Genomic DNA, 21,718 nt, shown 5'->3' on the forward strand with positions numbered 1-21,718 from the left:
GGTAACATCTTCTTGATAGACAATTATAATGTCTTCATCAACATTCTTTTTTATACTGGACATAGACAATTGTTAACGGTAACCATTCTTAAAAAAATATATAAATTTAAATTTAAATAACTATAAAGGTGGCATTAGATTAATTGAATGTTAACACTTATGGGTATTGTGAAAGCCTATTGTTGACTTCGTTCTCTGTGTCATTATAGTTGTGCAAACTTTGGTGAGTTATCCGGCATAGGTAGGAGGCTTCCAATAAGGTGATGCGATTGACCATGTATGCGCAATGTAGGAGGACCTCTTCCAGTATTATAGGATGTGTCTACTTTGACACCGGGAGATGTGAATGCAAACATTAGGTTGTATAAACGTATGTTTTGCTGGAATTTCTTTGCTTGTGAGTCTCTGCTGTCAAAGAGTAGTTGCCACAAGGGTTGCGGAGCATCATGTAGTATTGGCAGTTGTATTTTACCATCACCACAACATAATGAAAACTTTGGATTTTTTGTCTGTTTATATTTGTTAATCCTCTCATCATACCACATCTTCGCTTTACATTGCTTGCATTGCCAAATAGGATCTCCAATATCTTTGTAACCTGCACCTACATGTAAATGCATAAATTTAGACATGGTATTACATTGTCAAAGGTAATGAAGGACAATACAACATAATTTTCACAGTGAGTGTAAAAACCGGTATTTTCATTGTCATATGGTGCTTCAAGATTGCCATCATAATTGGTATGAGCAAAATCCTCAGTTGCTATGTCGTCAAATGAATAATCTATATAGCACATACATAGTCAGCAATTAAATACAAATAGTTGAATATTTAAAAATGTTGTAATTAACATAACAACATATTACCTGTAACAATGTCTCCCTGTGTTATATCGAGTTCGTCATCAGTGTCATGCGAGATGTGCTCTATTAGTTTGGAATTGAATATTGTGTATCTACCTGAATTTATATGTTGAGAAGTCATGCCAATCTGAGTAGGTTGACAACTTGTAGTTGTATGTGGTTCAATACATGGTGATGAATTAAGGGTTGACATAGTTATATTCTCTTTCCCAAACTTGGACAACAAATTTCTCTGTATCGAAGATGCATTGATGGTACATGAATTCACAAAATTTTTTGGTCGAGTTTCAAATTGCCCTGTAAAATCTTGTTGTTTCTAATTCATAGTCAAAGTGCTTTCTGATAATGGTGTAGACTGTGTATGTGGTAACGCACTGTCTACAAAAGGGTGTGTTTCACATGATGAGGTACGTCTACACTTTTCTGCACCAATAATTGTGATACATGCATAAATATTTATAAAATAAGTACAAATTAAAAGAATATTTGAATGTATTGTTACCACTATGTAAATCTGGATTTGGACTGGCAAAACTTTGTCTTCTTTGTTGCAAAATGTGTTTTCTATGTTTCCTCCGTTGAGCAAAATTTTCCATTTAACCTTTTCGTAATGAATAAGTTCTACAATATTGTGTCAGAGCTTCATAATACAAATGTCAGATAAACATAATCAAATACCATTACGTAATATGCATGCCATACATGTACATCCATTAGTGGACAATAATTAATGTAAAGTATAATTTATTGCATTAACATAAAAAGCTTACTTGGCAGTTAGCAGTAGAAGTAAATGATGTGGTGTTGTTGGTTAGCAGCTTCACTTTTGGTTCCTCATTTATGAATAGATGCGTTTTAGATGGTGGTGAATGTGAGCGAATGTTGTTGAAGATGGGAGACTAAGGTTATGAATTATTCTCCATTAGTATTCTGCACTAAAGTTGTTAAACAAAAAAGAAGAAGTGGTTTCGGTCCATTGCCACTAATTTGTGGAGTTTTCTTTTCCTCCAAGCCTGAAATCAAAGACTGTGTGGCCCTCACACTTGTGTCAATCAGACCCACAGTACACAACAGTACTGGTTATTAATTGCTCCATTAAATGTGGTTGTAACCTTTATTGATATGCACACAAATGTCTAATTAATCCTGGGAATTTGTACTTTTGATTTGAAAAACGGGAAAAGTTGCTACATTTATGATATCTTTTTAAATATTTAATTTATTTATATGCATCGATATTTCTTAAAAAATCCAGAGTAGATTTTTTTTTGATAAAATATATTTTATAAATATCCACAGTAGTTAAAGTGGTATATATTATTCATCGTATTTAATGTAAGTAGGTAAAATTAAAAATCTGTTGGTGTTCAAACAGAATGATTAATAAGACTAAAAACTAAATTCATCGTACCCATTACATTGTTTCAGGACTAAAAATTCACTTAATTAACAAACATTGGTAATATTAAGCAATCAGGAATAAATATCATATTAATCAACTAACATCAAACATTTTATTCAAACATGTAAAGGCATAAATATAGCAACTAAGTAAATTCATAATAGCATCCAAATCTTAAGTGAGTTTGTTGTTCATAAAACTTACATACCAAATAATAAATTGTCTGGTTCCCCAAGGGAATATTAAAATGGTTATAAATATTACATGATTACTAAATAAAATATCAAACAAAGTTACAAATATTTTAAACCAAAATATTAAAAGCTAGTGCATTCTGAACATAAATAATCATGGGGAGTCGTCCTCGTCCTCGTCCCACACAGTTTGCTTTCTGGGAATGACCTCCCAAAGAAGTTGATTCGGCCTGAAATAAAAGGCAACTTCGTCACCGACCATCAAATCATTTTCTGTTAAGAATTGGAACCATGGTTCAGCAAAACATCGAAGCCCATTATGCATACTCAACTTCCAAAAGTGACGACGCCCACGAACACCAAGGACAGTAACATAGTCGTCTCCTGCATTAACATAACCCACAACATCGAGTGGCAGTACCTATATTGGAACGAAGCTAGTCAGTAAATATTTAAAAGGTATGATATTAGAAAACAAAAACAAACTTCATATGACCAAACTGTTACCAATGGATAAAGTCTAGCAATCATCCGATTGTCGACATCCACAGTAAACACATATTCTCTGGCAGAATGGACAGGCCTGTCACATGTCTGTGCATGTAGTGGCGGTGATAAGTGGATATCAAACTTCCAATTGATGTCCGGCGCTGCAAATGTGATCATCACACCTTCATATATTCCCATATCCCTCCTGAAGTGTTTGAGACCATCAGCAATGTAGACTCGGTTACCAAATTTTCTAACTCTTATATAGTGCTTCTTTCCATTGTAGTCCAACACCACATAATTCGGGTAATATGGAGCCCATTGTTTATGATAAACAGAGGGTACCTCAATGATATTCTGGAAGTAAAGACCTAAACGTGTTACTGATTTATATGGGATCATGTAAATATTTAAAAATATATTATTTTTTTGTGGGATTAAAAGAAATGGATAAATATCATAAAGGATGACAAATACTAACCCTGTCAACATGAAATACGGCCTTAAATTGGTATGTCAAACCGGATGCGAATAACATAGGTGGGTCCTGAATGGCATAACCAAAATGCAAGCAAATAAAATAATTTAATACAAACAAATAATGAAACATAACAATAGGTATACGAAGGTAATGACGAAAATGATCAATAAATACCGTTAATGTTCCGAATACAATCCTTAATACTCAATAGCAGTTGCAAAAAAATGTAGTGTATCATGCACAGGGGGGATTAAAAGGCAATACAAACAAAAATAATGGTTCATTACAACAAACCTGCAAATCAGAATAGAAAAATACGTTATACGAAGGCAAAACAAAATATATGTACTTGGGTTTGTGTTTGGAAGACATTTTTTAAAAACATGTAACCAAAGATGGACCAAAAACATATAAGAAGTATCACACAAATAATAGGAAAAAACATAAATCTTACAGTCATATTTTGTAAATCTGCGGACTGAACATGACAAATATCGTAGTCAACAGTGTTACAAACATCAACATCATGTAGTCTATAAAGGGCATATAACATATAATAACCATACAAAAATGAGGGAAAGGTAAAATACACTAACAACATTGCAAGGATTAGTGATGAACGAATGTTGAACATATACAAATGAGAAGGAAAAGAGGAAGATGAAAAAACATATACAAAGTAAAGACGAAGGATGGAAAAGTTAAAGAACTTACGACATTGGAGGCGGTTGATGATTGTGTACTCATACTGTTAAGGATTGTATGACGTTCTTTGACAAATGACATAAGAAATGTGGATAATTGTTGGTGGTGGTTTGATATACTTCACGTTTTGTAATTATTATTATTGAATGAAAATGAACGGAGTTTAATAAATACATAACCTACTTGGCGTAGCAATTATTGCATATTCTCACCGGTTTTTAAGTGACGTCTCTTCAAATATACTACTATTTTAATACTATTTAATAGCGCGACTATCAATAGTTAATTAACAGTTCATAATAATAAATGTTTTCTTAATTATATAAACTAAATTAATATATTTAATACTGGTGATGTGTATTAGTTGGGAGGCTTTTACACTTCCCCGTAATAATAATGATGACCTTTCTCACTCCCCAATAATGATTAGACCACTACAACTTTCGACACATATATTGTGCATTGGGAATTTGCACCTGCTCACATTTGTACTTTATAACTGGCCAATTAATTACATGTACTGATCTATATCTAAATTGTACCCATAAGACTTATTATAGCTATAAGCCCATGATCTTTTTGATGGCATCGAGCATACCTGTGTATATGTACTATTTCCAAGATGATCCTTTGGCCGGATTTTGTAAATGAGTATACGTTACCTTCATAAGTACGTCAACATGATATGTGAAGCTTTAAATCCTACGTTTGTACTTGAAAACCTGCAAGTAAATAAAAGTATCACATTCTATATTCCATATTAAAATTATATATTAAAATAATAATACTCAACTTTTTGGTTACGAAAATAAAAGACAATAACATAAAATGTTCTGAATAAACGAATTCGAATCTTAGGACAATTTTAACTTAAAATTGTATTACAATGCATAAAACCCTTCAAACACCTGCATGTGTAAATAAAAGTATGACATTTCATATTAAAATTATATACTAAAATAATAAAACTCAAGTTTTGTTTACGAAAATGAAAGACATAAAATTTACTGAACAAATTGATAACACAAATTTGAATTTGACAACAATGTTAATTTCATTTTAATACAATGCATAAAACTATTAAAACACAACACAAAACGTTAAATGATTTCAGTAAAATTTCAAGAACAATTAAAATACATTAATGTTTGGTATTTTAATATGGATCTTATATCCGCATTTCATTATGAACAATTTTAAAGTTATTATTTTGTTATTATCATATTCTACATTAACTATTTTATAAAATAACTCAAGGTTGATGCTGACATAAGTTGTAACATTCATACAATTCATTCTTCATACATCGGTAATTAAACGTGTTCCACATCACAAAATACATCATAGTGATGACCTAATTGTTCAAACCAAAAGGTATGACATCTCAAACATAACATACATACATTGTTCAAACCAAAAGGTATGACATGTGAAACATAACATACATACATCACTTAAAAAGTTACAATTTTTTAAATCAAAATAACAACTAATTACTCAACTTTTATATGCTTGTTGGTCGATAGTTCATATGTTGTGAAGTCGTCACTATCAAACTGACTACTTCCTTGCTGATCGGACGTTCTTTTTGCAGAAGTTACAAAGGCAACATTTCCAGGATCATATTCAGATGACTGTGACAATGAAGGCTATGTAACAATACATATATTATTAGTAAATAACAATTAGTAGTAAATAACAATACAATAATCATTAAAGTAAGTAACAATACATATATTATGAGTAAATAACAATACAATAATAATTAAAGTGATTCCCGGTAAAAACAAATAATGTAAACAAATAAATAAAATGTTTACTGTAGGATGGTAATCTTGTTGTGATGAAGATGCAACACCAACAGCGGCAGACTTGTTGCTTATACATTGTTCATCCTGCAAGTAAGAATAGATTGATAATAATTTTTTTTTAACATCTACGAATTACACTGACATGGACAAATTATTATTACTTGTAGACCTAGCGTGGATATCACTGACTGTATATGATGTTCCTGTTCACTAAAATCCAACGCATATGATTGGTGCATCTGTATACGGTGTTTGAATCTGACAACCCAAGTTTTACCCAACAATTGATCAACACACGCAGGGAACACCTTGATCTCATCACCACTCTACAAATAAAAAACCATTTTAAATACACATTTGTGTTCATTGATCATTTTCTAATATAATTGTAATATAAATAACTTACCGCAATCAACTCTTGACGACATTCATCTGCAGTTTTACCAAATATTATGATACATACTGCATCCCAAAAATGGAAGTTTGCCTTCTCCCCGTTCTGTTCCATCTTGACAACTAACTTATACCTAGACCAACAAAGCATTGTTACAGAAAACAGTGAATCTGGATGACTTAAAGAACAGAAATTCGAATAACTATTCAATTCGTATTCGGCAAAAAATAAATGTTACCTTGGAATAGTGTGAGTAACATGATTCTGGCACGAACGGCAGGCGGCACCTATTTTTAATGGATCAAAAGTGGTTGTACAGTATGGACAACTGTCATAACTCCATGGTGTATCAATCATCACCTCATCGACAGTGCCCACAGTCAAACAGTAACAATCCTAAATAAGTTTAATTCATTTTGAAAATTTATAAGAAATTAGAAATATCATAACAAAGTCCCCGGCTAACTATACATTAAGTTCATCACAAATTGATAATATCATAACAGATTAAGTTCATAAAATCAATATAATAATAATCTAAAAAAAATGCCTTTAAGTGGTAATACTTGAAAATGATAACGACTCTCATCATTTTAAATTAACAACACTTAATAGACTTACCTGTCGCAGAGTCTTTATTTCACCAAAGCTCACTATTTGAACATTATGCAAAAACTTATCTTGGCAATTCTGGGTAGACTGTGACTGAGAAACACCACCGTCATCATCTAGAGCGCCAATATAAAATGGCACACGTAAACTGCATCAATTAACAATTTAAATGTATACCTGTACCAAACTGCTTAATAACCCAGCAAACAAATTCAAATCATTCATTGTACCTATCATGGAACTGTTGAATTTCGTTTTTGTCACCATTCACATACAACTTCGAACCATGCTTTATATTCTGTACACTGAGGGGATACTTGTCTGCAAAAAATATAACTTATACAATGCATTCATAAATTGAAGTTAACAATGAAACATTTAATAAATGGAGAACGACTTAATACTGACCCTTGGTTTCTTTGATCTTAGCAAGAGTTAGCATAACAACCAATGGCTTTTGCACAAAATGGTTTTTCTCAATAGCATCATCCAGCTGAAGAGCATATTCCTCCCACACAGTCATGATGATCTCAACATGACTATAACATAACAAAACATAACATACATCTTGGGTCTCAATTGGGGTAGAATGACAAAGTTAAATTTGATTAAAATGAAACAGACCTGTTGTCTCTCAACTTGACAGTCACTATGTATGTTGGATTAACTGTTTTGCGTTCAATCACTTTAGCAATAACACCCACAATATCTATTTACATTGCAGACAGAGTAATGCTAATTATGTTACATATATTCATACCAACTAATGATGGATACAACAATGATGCCTACCAAAAAAATAAATTGCATACCAACTAAAGTATCAGGTTTTGCAACGCCTAAAATTATATCAGCAAATGAAGTAATGGCATGAACATTAGGAGGAATCTCAGGTCTGTCCACCTCTTTGACAGACGTTGTCTTCACAAAATAAACCAAATATTTAATTGCACTCACTTTGTAGTCAAAATGAGTATCAACAACCTTCGCGTTCTGAATAACATATGCACCACCACAACGCAACTTGGGCTCAAATTCAGGGAACAATTCTTGCCATAGAGTTGCCCCAATCTTTGTACCCTGCAACAAATACAAATGACACTTGTCAGTTAACTAAAGATGATAAACTTGTTAAACTGAACAACAATTAAATTACCGTATGGTCCATCAACACCATCTCAATGGATTGTCGACCATTATGTTTGTTAAGACACCACATATTAGTTATTCGCACGAAAATCTTCCAGGTACCTTTCTTTGTATACAGTTCACATAGGAGGTTTTCTTTGCGAGACATGACTACAAAGAAAAAATTTATGTGAACCATTGAACAAATAAAAGAGGATTGAAAAAAATAAATGAGGAAAGAACAAACCTGCAGGTCTTCTCTTCGGCTACTTGGTTATTCTCCGCCAACAGACAACCAAATTAAAGAGTATTGAACAAAAATGAGGGTAGCCAAAGTAAATGAAAACAACAACAAAAAGTACTAAAACATGGGTTCACAACATCAACAAAGGTCGAACCTTTTGGCTTCATGGCATACACCAAAACACAACAAATGTGGGTTTAGGAAACGATAAAGAAGTGAAAAAACCAAACATACCAAACCAACCCAAACAAAAACGAAGACCAAACACAACAAATCTGCGAGACATGCCCAAAGGTCTAACCTTTTGTATCGTTGTCTTGCAAAAACTTAAGAATAAAACAAAAACGTATTCACTGATAGACATGCATCATCAAAAAGACCTAAACCGATATACAACGATATTCAAACCTTATCATACATTCCAACCCAAGCTGAATAGGAAAAACAAAAATGACGAAAGAAACCTTATAAAGAATGCACATCCATCCTAAAAAAGGGTTCACAGCCAAAAATCGTTCACAGACACAAATAACCGACTAAAAATGGAAAACCTTGGTATAGGAAAACAGAAACGAATGACAAAATGAACAAAGGTTGAACCTTTAGGAAACGATAACATAATGATAAAATGGCAAAAGGTCTAACCTTTTGTATCGTTGTCCTGCAAAAACTTAACAATAAAACAAAAACGTATTCACTGATAGACATGCATCATCAAAAAGACCTAAAACGAAGACCAAACACAACAAATCTGGTAGACATGCCCAAAGGTCTAACCTTTTGTATCGTTGTCCTACAAAAACTTAAGAATAAAACAAAAACGTATTCACTGATAGACATGCATCATCAAAAAGACCTAAATCGATATACACCGATATTCAAACCTCAGCATACAGTCAACCCAAGCTGAATAGGAAAAACAAAAATGAGGAAGAAAACCTTATAAACAATGCACATGCATCATAAAAAAGGGTTCACAGCCAAAAATGGAAAACCTTGGTATAGGAAAACATAAACGAATGACAACATGAACAAAGGTCGAACCTTTTGTCTTGTTGGCCTGCGAAAACTCATGTACCATAACAAAAACACGTAATATACACCCATATACCTAAGGTGAGTCCAACGATAAATGCAAAGGACAGCTAATCGAAACGGGAGAGCATTCAAAACCCAAAAACCAAAAGCAACAACGGAAATGGAAAATGGAAAGGCGTGTATACATGGCAAACGAAGCTGAATAGCAAAAACAAAAATGAGGAAAAAAGAGCACCTACGGTGAGTCGAACGATAAATGCAAAGGGGAGCTAATCGAAACGGGAGAGCATTCAAAATCCAAAAACCAAAAGCCACGACGGGAATGGAAAATGGAAAGACGTGTAGCAATGGAAAGCGTGAGACATCGAAAATAGTGCATAATTTGAAAAGGCGCATCGGTAATCGAAGGGTTATGTACAAAACGACAAAAGCAATTAATGGCAACGGATAAGACAATTTTGGGCGGGAATGAGAAGCGCTGGCATTGCAACACGTCGACACTGACAATTGTCAGGGCCTTGTTTGTATAATGATAGATGATTACTACTACTACTATTTATATTTGCATATTTTAATATCTTTGTTTTATATAAAATATTTAATTCATTAGTGGATCAAATGCACCGAATTTTCAATATTTGGTAAGTATAACTATTAAAAGCATAAAATAAGGAAGATAGTTAAAAACTTGTATACATTTTATTTTATTAAAATTGTACTTATCAATTGAAATTTATATTTTTTATTTGCAGTATGATTACAACGCTTACTTTTAATTTAATTGATTAGTAAATTTAAAAAACAAGTATAATTATTACAGAAATAAATGAAAAAAATAGTTATAAAATTTATTTATTTTCTGTTTTAAATAAAATTGTAATTTTATTTAATAAATATGTATAATGTGTTGGTTTGAGATTATTCTTTGACAAAAAAAAGTATTCTCTATTTATAATTTACAAAATGTATTTTAAGTTAAATTAAATGATTTACTAATAAAATTAATAAGTATAATTTTTATTTTAACCATTTATCAAAAAAATTGAAGATTTATCTGTTTATCTACACATTATTTTTAGTTGAAGGGAAAATCTATATCTTCTATTTCCAGTTCTTGATTATTATGCTTATTTTTTTATTTAGTTGATACCTAAATTTAAAAAAGAATAGTACAATTATAAAAAGTATAAATGAAAAAAATAAAGTTAAAAAAACTTATGTATTTTTTAATTAAAACTATAGTTCTATTGTTTTGTTTGATTTGACCCGTAGGTACATACAGTGGAGTACCATCTTCATTATTTCTCTGTAAAAAAAAATCTAAACTCTGATATCATATAAAAATTATTTATTTGTTGTGCATTGTTGTATTAGACTATATAAAATTCTCTTATTTAAAAAGAAAGAGGTTTATAAAATAAAAAAAAACTAAATAATAAGTAATAAGAAAAATAATCTCATACTAAATTCCTATAATTAAAACATATCAAATCATATATTCCACAATAATCATAACATTAATGAATTTAACCAAGCACCTTTGATCGAGAATGTGCTCTTATATCTCATCATCCTTTCTTCTTTTTTATTTTATGCGAATTAATTTAATTGAATATATCTTCTGTTCCAGAGTTAAAGATAAAATACAAAAAAAATACGACCAAATCAGATAAAACAATATGTACGTAACAATAGACATAAAATGCAACATTTCCAGGAATTAGAATATATACGTAAAAACAAACCTTCCAAGGCAACCCCTCTACATAATAGCTACACAACCAAAAAAAACATATCTTATATCATGTTATCTATCCAATATATCTAATTAAATGATACTAAATACCCAAGCATCGCCGGATATAGACACTAGTATTATATAAAGTAACCCATTTCTCCTCTCTCTCCTCGTTTTCACTCACTTTTTCCTCCCTACCCAACAAAATGTTAATTTGTTAAAAGACTTGAGAATTTGAAATTACATATTGTTAAAAGTAAAAGAAAAATATAATAGTTAAATAAAATGAAGCGTTAATAGACATGCCCTTAGTGGAAGGTGAATATCCAAGTAATCCAACGTTGCAGACTTGCAGACTTTGATATGTATATACTTTTTCCCATCACTTACAGTCTGAATTTTTTTCCTTCCAAGCAAACACATTAGTGTTTTCCCAATGGCCTAGATTGTCCAGGGAAGAAGATATCTGTTCATAAAGTGTGACCTGCATAGCAAGCCCATTTGGTTACATTTTCGCTTTTGCAATAGTTGTCTCAATCAGATTTCTTTTACTATATTTTCCTGTGTCTTTCTTTAGCTTTTCTTGGAAAGTTGATAGTCCATGTTTACAATTATTGAGAACGAAAAAGGTGCATTCCAGTGTTCACTATTCACTTGCATGTATTAACTAAATAAGAAAACTATATAAATGAATGCAATATTTCAATCTCTTTCCCTGGAAATGATTGACATACACGCGTCTGTGAACTATTCTAGGGTTCATAAAGATTAATGACTTGATGGGTGCATAATTATCACGAATAAAATTAAGTAGTTCCTTTATAACAATATAAAAACAACTGTTTTTTTTTATAAAATAAAATGTTAGAAAAGAAAAAAAAAGTGACGCTTAAATGGGCCTTGTACGTTAATTACCATAAGGCCCAAAGTTGTTTATGCATGACAGGTTTTCAATTTGTTTTTGAGATGAAATTATGAAGGAATTTTCTTCCTACACCAAACATTTTTTAAATACACTTAACAGTGAGAGAAAAAAAACTAAAAATATTTTTACATATAATCCCATATGACCCATATTATATTAAAAATATGTTTTATAAAATAATTTAAAATTAATGTCCCCATGCAGATCTCAAACCTGTGGTCTTTACGTTATTAGCATGATGCTCTAACCAATTAAGCTAATATATCAATTATGTTAAAAAATAATTAATATCACTATATATAACAATAAATTTTTTAATATATATTTGATACACATATAAGTTTACCTAATTAATTTTGTAATAATTAATTTTGATCTAATAATATATTTTTTTACATATATAAATTTTTATTAAACTTATGATTTTTATTTAAACCTATGATTTTTATTTAAATTTTATATATGTAAAAAAAAATATTAGAAAGTCACAAGTTATATGTATATTAATTGTTACAAAATTTATTGTGTAAACTTATATGTGTATTAAATATACATTAAAAATTTTATTGTTATATATAGTGACATTATTTTTTTTTAATATAATTGGTCTATTAGCCTAGTTGATTAGAAATTCGAGACCAGCATAGGTTAATCTATGTGGACCATACGGATTGACAATCTATATGAGTCCATATGGATTGTCAATCCATATAGGTTATACATAAAGAAAATGTTAGAATTATAAAAAAATATGTTGGGTGTAAAAGAAAAAATGGTTTGTGCTGAAAGAAAATTCCAATTATGAAAAGAAAAAGCAAAATTTCAAATTTGATCCCCTAGTTGTCTCCAATTTTGATTTTAGTCCCCTTTTAAATTTATTCACGGATTTAGTCTCCCTTTTATATCCAATCACGTAATTTTGGTCTCCCAGTCCAGATTTGGACATTGACCGTTACAAATGAATGTTGACTGACACGTGTCACGTCTTAATTTTTCCGTTAATGGGTACTCCATTTTAACCGAGTTTGGTAATTTTTTTTACCCTTACCCTAAAACCTTATTAGAAAAATCCCAAGGCGTAATTAGGCGCATTTAGATGAAACTCCCAACTTTACTAACTTGACACTATTTTTTGGTAAACAAAAACAAGAATCTTTAAAGCAACATTTCTGTGCCAACTCTGTCTCGTGAATTTCCATCGCCAATACGACACCACTAATGCAAGTCCTCGTTGTCATTTAATGCTCAAGTTTTCTGTTCTCTAAGAAGGTAAACAACGTTAAAACACAACATCTTAAACACTACAGGATCTCAAGCGTTAAAATTTCATCGTGCACTTCGTTTTTCAGATAGTGATGGCCGCATTACAGGGAGTGATGCCCCCAAGTTTTTCGCCATGTCTAATTTGCGCCATTCGAGAAACATGCAAAGTGATTGTGGTGTTTTGTGGAACACATTGAGCGGGGTTTTCAAAAGAGATGTTGCCATCGAAGACATTGAGTGAAGGAGCTTAATTTGGGGGTTTAGGGTTTCAGCGTTTTGCTGTGCTATGCAAATTGTTTCAAGATAGGTTTTACAAAGTCTTTCTCTTTCGTTTTGTCCGCCATTGTTGAGGGAAGTGAATGATGAGTAAAGTTTTGGGCCTAACTTGGCCCAATTCATGAAACCATCCTCGAAGGTTTTAGGGATTTCATGATATTATAGGATCATGGTTTGTGATTTTATGATAAGGTTTTAGGGTTAGGGTAAAAAAATTACCACAGTCGGTTGAAATGATACACCCATTAATGGATGAATCAAAATATGACACGTGATAGTCAACATTTATTTGTAACGGTCAATGTTTAAATCTAGGTTGGGGGACTAAAATTGCGTAACTAGATATAAAAAAAAGATTAAATCCATGAATAAATTTAAAGAGAAAACAAAATCAAAATTAAAAATAACTAGGGGATAAAATTTGTAATTTTACCAAAAGAAAAAGAAAGCAAAGGAAATAGGCTTGCGTTGTGTCATGTTGACGCCGTTACGTATGTCGTATGTATGTGGAACGATTATTATTGGTGATTGGTGAGTTGCCGTCAGAAACAAGAATATGGCATCAGTAAACGGCACGTATCCGTCACGCTGGGCCCCTTCTTCCAAGAATGGAATCACCAATAGTACTACGGTCAACTCATGGTATTTTTTGTTATATTTTTTTACTCTGAAAATCGTGCAAATTAAGTTTTATCTATAAAATACTATTATTAAATTAATGCTTTGTTCATTTAGATTAAGTACCATAGAAACAGAAAGATATGAGAAAAATATGACATCAAATACTATATGATGCGATAGGGTAGGGAAAAAAGTGTGTATAAATTATAATAAAAATTGTTCCATTAATAAAATTATTCTTTTAGACTTTCCTTCCGGACTTGCTAAGCAAATTTAACTCTGTTTATGTGAATTTAAAAACTAAAAAATAGGAAAGGACTTTAAAATAAAGGGCGTGTTTAGTTTTAAAAAAGTGAGTTGATTTTTAAATTATTTAGTGGAGGAGGAAATAACAAAAAGTCTTTTTTCTTGTTTGATTGTGTAAAGAGTGAAAGATAAGAAAAAGTAGATATCTAAATCACATCAATATGAGAAATATATCGCAAGAAATCTAAAATCAACTGGTTATACGTATTATATGCATTCTGAGTAAAAAAAAATGCATTATATGCACTCGAACTCTCAGTCAGTCTTACTAACTTTTTTTTTTTATATTTTATATGAGGCAATTCTCCTCGACTTAGCTGAAGTTACCATACAATAATAATTTTATATATTTAAAAAATATAATTTCTTCTGCCAATATTTGTATTGACATACAAGGGTATAGTAATGATAAAAAAAATATAAGGGAAATAACTTAAACAATTAGGTGAGTTATTATAAATTTTTTGTTACCAATTTATGGATAAAAAAATATTAATATTGACATAAGATTTTAAAATCAAAATGACATATCATTCAAATTTTTCAAAAATCAAATAAAAACTTAATGATCCTTTTTTTTATGTGTATAATAGAGACAGTAAGATTTAAATTAATATACAACTTCATGTAAATTACTCAAACTTCCTGCTATCAATTCTATTAGTGGATTTTTCTTCTTCTTTTTTTTTTTTATTGGAAAACACCCAAAAGAGAAAATGTGTAAAAACTTAAATATAGTAGTGGCTAATTTGCCTAAAAACATACATAAATCTTAAAACTGAAATGTGTGTAATTATTTGTCTAAAAACATAAAATGAAAGTACGTAAAGGAAAGTTTGTCTACCCTGTTTTTAATGTAGTAGTATAAGATTGAACGTTAAACTTAAATAAATAAATAAAACTTAAATAATTTACAAACAAAACTTAAATAAATAAATACAGTACATAATTAAATAGATACTAAAACAGTCTGGGAGTTTGCTGAGCTCAAGTTACTATGTATATATATGACATTGGCTCCCTGTGGAATGGCAAGCAAAGACAGGCACTCGTAAGTTTGAATCTTATTGGTAATGCTCTCATGTTTGTTGCATCGCGTGTATTCTACGTTTTTTTATTCTCTCAAAATTTGGTAGACATCTTAAACCTAGTTCGTAAGAGAAAGAAATAAAAATAAAATGTTCATGATGAGGTGTTGAGAGTAGAAAAATATTCACTAAACATTACTCTTTATTAATTAAATTACTTAAAAGTAAAAATTTTTATTAAAAATATTATTAATATATTTCACTGGAGTTTCAAATACATTACTAATGTACTAAATTTTAATAAAAAATTATTTATTTCTTAATTTATATACTTTTAGATGACTTATTAGTAGAGGTCTTCTTTTCTTTGTTTTTTTTTTCTTGTCACATCAATTATGTCGAGTGAAATAACTAATTTACTTGTTTCCGGTTATCTTATCTCCATATAGTCTATTCATGCCTCCTAATTAATCAATCGCCTTATTTGATTACTTTAAACCCTTTTGCCAACACACTACCATCTTATTATTTCAGTATGTTGATTGTATATACTAAAACGCTGTATTTTAGATATATCTGATTAATGGGATATGGGTTCTAATTTTTTATATAACGTTATTTGTTTTAAGTACTCTGCCTCTTTCAATTACATTAATTATCTTATCTCATGTGTTTTTCTATCTTCTCTTCTTATATGTACTGTATCTTTTTGTACAAAATTTATGTTCAAATAAAATTTCTCATGAGTTAGGGTTCCAGTATAATATGGAAGAACCAAATATTGATTTGAGTGAGAATTTTTTTCTTATAAAATGAGATTAAAAAGTTAAAAACCCTGGACCTTTTAGTCGTAAACAACACCATTCCATTTCCCAAAACTAAAGAATTTCCACAAAACAAAGCACCTCACTTTCCCAAAGAACCTTGAAAATAGACATTTCTAGATCTACACCCCACATGGGACTTGGAGAGAGATCATCAAACAGAGAAAATAAATACTATATAAATAAATAAATTAAAGCCCTAACCTTCCATCAATCCCTATATATCACATTATTTATGAAAAATAACGTGATGCTTGTTTAGGAAACCGAGTGAAGAGTGCTTTCCCAATTCCCTGTCTGTTTCTAACCTTGCTATATTATCATGTGTCAAAGGACCTCAAACCCAAAACAGCTTCCTCGTCATTCCCAACAACTAAATGCCCCCACCCTCCATCATCTTCATGTTTAAAAAGCATGAAAAGCAAGAAACCTACATGAAAAACAAAAATATTGAAGTGATTATATAGTACACTCAATTTATCAAGGTATAGTCCAATAGTTTCAACAGGATGCGTGTATTATAAATTCTTTAATATTATTTTTTATTTTTATGAATAAAAAATATGCTCAATTTTTAAAAACAAGTTATTACTCCTTGATATTTATTTATTTGAAATAGTCTCTCTCTTTCCCTTCCACAGTCACATTCCATGATATTACACCACTAGTTAATAATGTTCATCAAGCCTATCCAACCAATTAAGCAGAGCATGTATGCTTCTAGTGTCTGAGTATATGTTTATATCATGCATGCTGGTTCCATTACGTCAATGTGAAAGAATCAGCTTTCTTTATTTATTTATTTCACTGTTGTAGGTTACCAGACTACATGTATGTGAGTGATGTAACCCTTTACAAGTAGTAGTATTGTTTTTAATGTGAGGGGTGAGAGAAAAAAATAAATAAACAATGTTTCTTTTCACAACAACCATCTGTAGCTGTTGGTTGCCAGTGATTTGGACTTGAAAGCGCCCATCTTTTCATGTCCATTGACATTGATAGTTGATACATCACTTGGCTTGTTGATGTCTTCTTTTGACTCTCTCTTTCTTTCTCTGCTAGCTCCTCCTGTTTCTTCATCGTTGTCAAGCACTGTGTTTAAAGTCTTGCTTAAAAGTTTAATCTTACTCAGTCACCACACACAGAAAGAGCAGCTCATAGATACAAAGAAATGGGGTCTCTGGTTGCTGAAACAGCCATGAAGAAACCAATGTGGTTGTATCCAAAGGTTTTGGGTTTTAATCCTTCTGAAAGATGGGGGCACTCAGCTTGCTTCTCTGGGGGGCTTATGTATGTCTTTGGGGTAAGAATGATAAAAATTTCTTTTATTTATTGAAAATTAAAATGATATTTTTCTTTTTTATATAGTAGTTCCTAGTAATAACTTCTGAGTAGTTTATGGTGCTTGTTAATGGGTTGGCCTCATTTATGGTATCTGAATTTCTCATTAGTCTTGCTTTTTTGGTGCTCTGGCTTTGTAGGGGATGTGTTGTAATGTCTTCATTACTGGGAATTTACATTTTTGTGATGTGCTCATTAATTTCACAAGCTCCTCCTTGTACTTGTTTCTTACCTTCCCAGCTTTATGATAGCTATCTTTGGTTAATAACCAAAACACTTTCTTCTCTGAATTTTAGGTTTTTCCTAATTTCTCTTGCTGCATATATTTCTTGGTGACAATTGACTGAATTCATTTTTCTTTCTCTAATTAGCGAGACAATACCCGTTTGCGAGACGATCAACTTTCTGCTTTCTTAATATAGCCATAAACATACACACATTTCGTTTTTCCTCCTCCTTGCGTTACGTTTCTCAATTTATAATACAAGACATGCACTAAAAAAAGTGCTTCCATGTCTTTATAATCTGAGAAGTGAGAACCTCTTAATTAATTAATGATATGAATAGACGTATTTTCACTCTCTTGTCTTATAGGTGAAAAACTTGGTCATTTACAAAACTCATTTTTTCTTGTTAAGCCCAATTAACTCAAAGATTATCAATGATCAATCTAGTTATCTTTAAATATGTTTTCAAACAATAAAATGTTGTGTCTAATCATTTCAGGGCTGTTGTGGGGGGCTACATTTTGGAGATGTTCTGTGTTTGGACCTTGAAAAAATGAATTGGAGCAAACTTGCCACCACAGGTGAAAAGCCAGGCCCAAGAGATAGCCACAGTGCTGTTCTTGTAGGGCACAAAATGATAGTTTTTGGTGGCACAAATGGGTTGAAAAAGGTGAATGACACTCATATATTGGACCTTGTTACCAAAGAGTGGATTTGTCCAAAATGTGAAGGGACTCCTCCTTCTCCAAGGGAAAGTCACACAGCAACCCTAGTTGGTGATGAAAGACTAGTGATTTTTGGTGGCAGTGGAGAAGGTGATGCAAACTATTTGAATGATTTGCATGTTCTAGACCTTCGAACCATGAGGTGGACTTCTCCTGTGGTCAAAGGTGATTTGCCTGTGCCTAGGGACAGTCACAGTACTCTTGCAACTGGGAACAAGCTTATTGTTTATGGTGGAGACTGTGGTGATCAGTATCAGGGCGATGTTAATGTGCTTGATATGGATACAATGACTTGGTCAAGGGTATGTTTTTTTTTTCTCTTGTTGCTTCTATAGTTTGTACTTTGTTGGTATGGAACTGAAAGACCAAAGATCATGTTTTCAACTACATGGGACTTAAACAATGGCTCTCTCCTTGCATTTTGATGACAGTTGAAAATTCAAGGCTCTTCCCCAGGAGTCAGGGCAGGTCATGCGGCTGTGAGTATTGGAACCAAGGCAAGTTCTTTTACATTCCTTCAGTTTTCAGCATGCAGTGACATTTTTTTGTACTATTATGATGATCTTCAATTTCTTTGCAACTTGGTTTTTACTTATTATATATTTTAAACTTTACCACTAAGAAAGTCCCCAATGCAAGTTCTTGGGAGGTTCTTAGGTTTAAGAAATGGTTTTTGGTTCTTACTTAAAATTACTATTAGAAGATTAGAAGAGGCTTGGCTTCTAACTGTAAGAACAGTTTCTTATTAAAAAAAACATTTCTTATTAGAAGAGACTTATTTTAAGTTCTTAAATGATTGCACTATAGGAGTAGAAAACTATTAAAAAATTTTAAATAGTGACATAGTAAAATCCAAAACCTGCACTATTTAAGATGCTCTAAGTAGATGAATATTTTCATGATTTACAGGTCTACATCATTGGAGGGGTTGGAGATAAACGTTATTATAATGACATATGGGTCTTCGATATCTGCACTTGTTCGTGGACTCAGCTTGATATTCGTGGTCAACAACCACAGGGTCGGTTTTCTCACACAGCTGTTGTAGCAGACATGGATGTTGCCATATATGGCGGGTTGGTTGGTTCCCATTTACTACAATTTATTAGTTAATAAATGTGACTATGACAATTCCTATTTTTGTTTTCTATTTCCTTCTGCACACAAGATTTTCTTTCTGATATCTTGTTTTTGACTTGTAGCAGGTGTGGGGAAGATGAACGTCCTTTGAACGAATTGTTAGTGTTGCAGCTTGGAGCAGAGCATCCAAATGGGCGTTACAACATTTCCATGTGCAAAGTTTTTGGAACTTGTTGGAACCATGAAAAGAGGACCATACACGGAGGAGCAGATACCAACTCGGTACAAAAGCTCGTGTTGCAATGTTGTTAATTATGAGTTATTGTTGATGTGATAATTTATTTTTCAAAAAAAAAAAAACTAATGAACAATGTTGTTTTAAAGCAGACAACTCCACGCAATGGGAATAATAATATGGAAGTCTTAGGTAAATGGTCTTACGAAGTTGTATCGGATAAAGTGAACCCTTGTCACTTTGATTCTGGTGGGTTAATACATTTTTTACCTCACATTTAAGAGAAAATTATTATATATTTTCGAACCACCACATGTTCATGGTCTCAACCAGTCACCCTTAGCATGTAGAAATTTTCAATTTATGAGAAAGAAACAATAACATTTCACTACATGTTATGTGGAGATTGATTGAAACCATGATAGTTTCCGACCATGTAATAATCTCTCCACTTTTACGTGCAACATGAGAGAATCAAGGATTTATTGACCGAAAATTGTGATTCTATGCAGGCACTTCACAACAGAAGAGGAGGAGAATGGCTGTTGCAAAGGTGTGGGATGTTGATTCAGAACAAGAAGAACATTCTCTTTCACTGTCCCAGCATTCATCTCCATCTCAATCTGATCAAGAACAGACCCCAGGTCAAAAAGCAAATTTTCCTGTCATGGATTCTCAGAGGTATCATTGGTTCAAACAGATCAATAAAAGTCCAAGCTATTGCCAGCTTGACAATATCCCAAGTAATAACACAGTTTTGAAGAATATTACACAAAGAAGTGTTCATCTCATAGAAAATCAACCAAAAGATGAGCAGTATCTTCATGTTGATGAGGATCGAAAAGGAGCTCGACATACTCAACATCTGGTGGATATTTGCTTTCATATTTTGGAATTTCACTCTGCTGAAATATTTTTCTCTTATTATTTGTAGTTAATCATTTTTCACTTTGGATTTTGCATCTTAGATTGGTGCTGAAGTTCGGGGGAAAGTTGATGGAGCCTTTGATTCAGGTTTACTCATGACTGCAGCTGTGAATGGAAGAGTTTTCAGAGGAGTCTTATTTGCACCAGTAAGCTTTTGAACCGTGTTTCCCTAAAATATTTTGGAGCTCAAACTATATAATAATTTCTGGACGTTTTGATTATCGTAAGAGCAATGTAACAAACAAATGTATCTATCATCAGGGAGCAGGAGTATTCTCTACATGTGTTGAGCCAAACTGTTCTCTATCATGTTCATTTCCCTCCACTCAACCATTTATGAACTCAAATCATGTGAGGGATTCCCAGCAAGTAACTAATTGTTCGCATGCAGAGCCCTGCCACGGCTTAAGGCAACCTGTGCTAGCTCAGCCAACACCAATCATGAGAGGCACTACTGCGTCTTTAGCCAAAGAGCATAAAATGAGGAGTGACCTTCAAGGGTTGGTTTTGACACTTGGAGGGCCTGCAAGTGGAAACCATGCTTGATCCTTAGCTGAATTGTTGGTAAGGTTAATAAGGTTCATGTAAATTTTGGAAATAATCCTTTGTACTTCAATGGTTCTGCATTTGTGGGATTAACCATGAGTAGTGTAATAGTATTTGGCAGCTTAGATCTATATTTTTTTATCATGTATTAGCGGGAAGAGTAATGTTATATTTTTCTTTAAATCTTCCTGATACTTTATTAATATATTTAATGTTTTAAAATTTAAACAATATTTATTATTCACTTTATCTAGAAGTAAGTATGAAGATTGAGGATAGATAAAAAGATTTT

At 31.9% G+C, this 21,718-nt stretch overlaps 3 protein-coding genes and 1 long non-coding RNA gene across 5 annotated transcripts; 1 reads left to right on the forward strand and 3 right to left on the reverse strand.

The window, feature by feature from the left end:
* Nucleotides 1-2,441: 2,441 nt before the first annotated feature.
* LOC106797687 (uncharacterized) lies at nucleotides 2,442-3,353 on the reverse strand. The gene is made up of 2 exons (XM_014772524.2): nucleotides 2,970-3,353; nucleotides 2,442-2,883 (listed from the first exon to the last, which is right to left on the reverse strand). The coding sequence occupies exons 1-2, from the start codon at nucleotides 3,351-3,353 to the stop codon at nucleotides 2,617-2,619; spliced, it is 651 nt and encodes a 216-aa protein (XP_014628010.1). The 3' UTR covers nucleotides 2,442-2,616.
* A 2,212-nt stretch (nucleotides 3,354-5,565) lies between these two features.
* Nucleotides 5,566-6,940, reverse strand: LOC121174275 (uncharacterized). Its single transcript, XM_041013189.1, has 3 exons — nucleotides 6,581-6,940; nucleotides 6,355-6,475; nucleotides 5,566-6,274 (listed from the first exon to the last, which is right to left on the reverse strand). The coding sequence occupies exons 1-3, from the start codon at nucleotides 6,697-6,699 to the stop codon at nucleotides 6,074-6,076; spliced, it is 441 nt and encodes a 146-aa protein (XP_040869123.1). The 5' UTR covers nucleotides 6,700-6,940; the 3' UTR covers nucleotides 5,566-6,073.
* Nucleotides 6,941-7,481: 541 nt separating this feature from the next.
* On the reverse strand, nucleotides 7,482-9,822 carry LOC102670084 (uncharacterized). Its single transcript, XR_005890244.1, has 3 exons — nucleotides 8,330-9,822; nucleotides 8,111-8,253; nucleotides 7,482-8,034 (listed from the first exon to the last, which is right to left on the reverse strand). It is a non-coding gene; the product is annotated as an uncharacterized lncRNA (long non-coding RNA).
* Nucleotides 9,823-17,050: 7,228 nt separating this feature from the next.
* On the forward strand, nucleotides 17,051-21,657 carry LOC100787222 (rab9 effector protein with kelch motifs). Of its 2 annotated transcripts, none has more exons than XM_041013190.1 (9): nucleotides 17,051-17,648; nucleotides 18,413-18,940; nucleotides 19,070-19,135; nucleotides 19,548-19,714; nucleotides 19,841-20,000; nucleotides 20,106-20,202; nucleotides 20,466-20,821; nucleotides 20,922-21,026; nucleotides 21,142-21,657. In XM_041013190.1, exons 1-9 carry the CDS (start codon nucleotides 17,517-17,519, stop codon nucleotides 21,424-21,426), a joined length of 1,896 nt encoding a protein of 631 aa, XP_040869124.1. In that variant the 5' UTR covers nucleotides 17,051-17,516; the 3' UTR covers nucleotides 21,427-21,657. The 2 variants fall into 2 exon arrangements, with proteins under 2 accessions (XP_040869124.1, XP_006605801.1); XM_006605738.4 differs by having other exon boundaries at nucleotides 17,058-17,648; nucleotides 19,844-20,000.
* Nucleotides 21,658-21,718: the final 61 nt, after the last annotated feature.

The sequence above is a fragment of the Glycine max genome, chromosome 20, assembly GCF_000004515.6.
Source record: "Glycine max cultivar Williams 82 chromosome 20, Glycine_max_v4.0, whole genome shotgun sequence".
Taxonomy (NCBI): domain Eukaryota; kingdom Viridiplantae; phylum Streptophyta; class Magnoliopsida; order Fabales; family Fabaceae; genus Glycine; species Glycine max.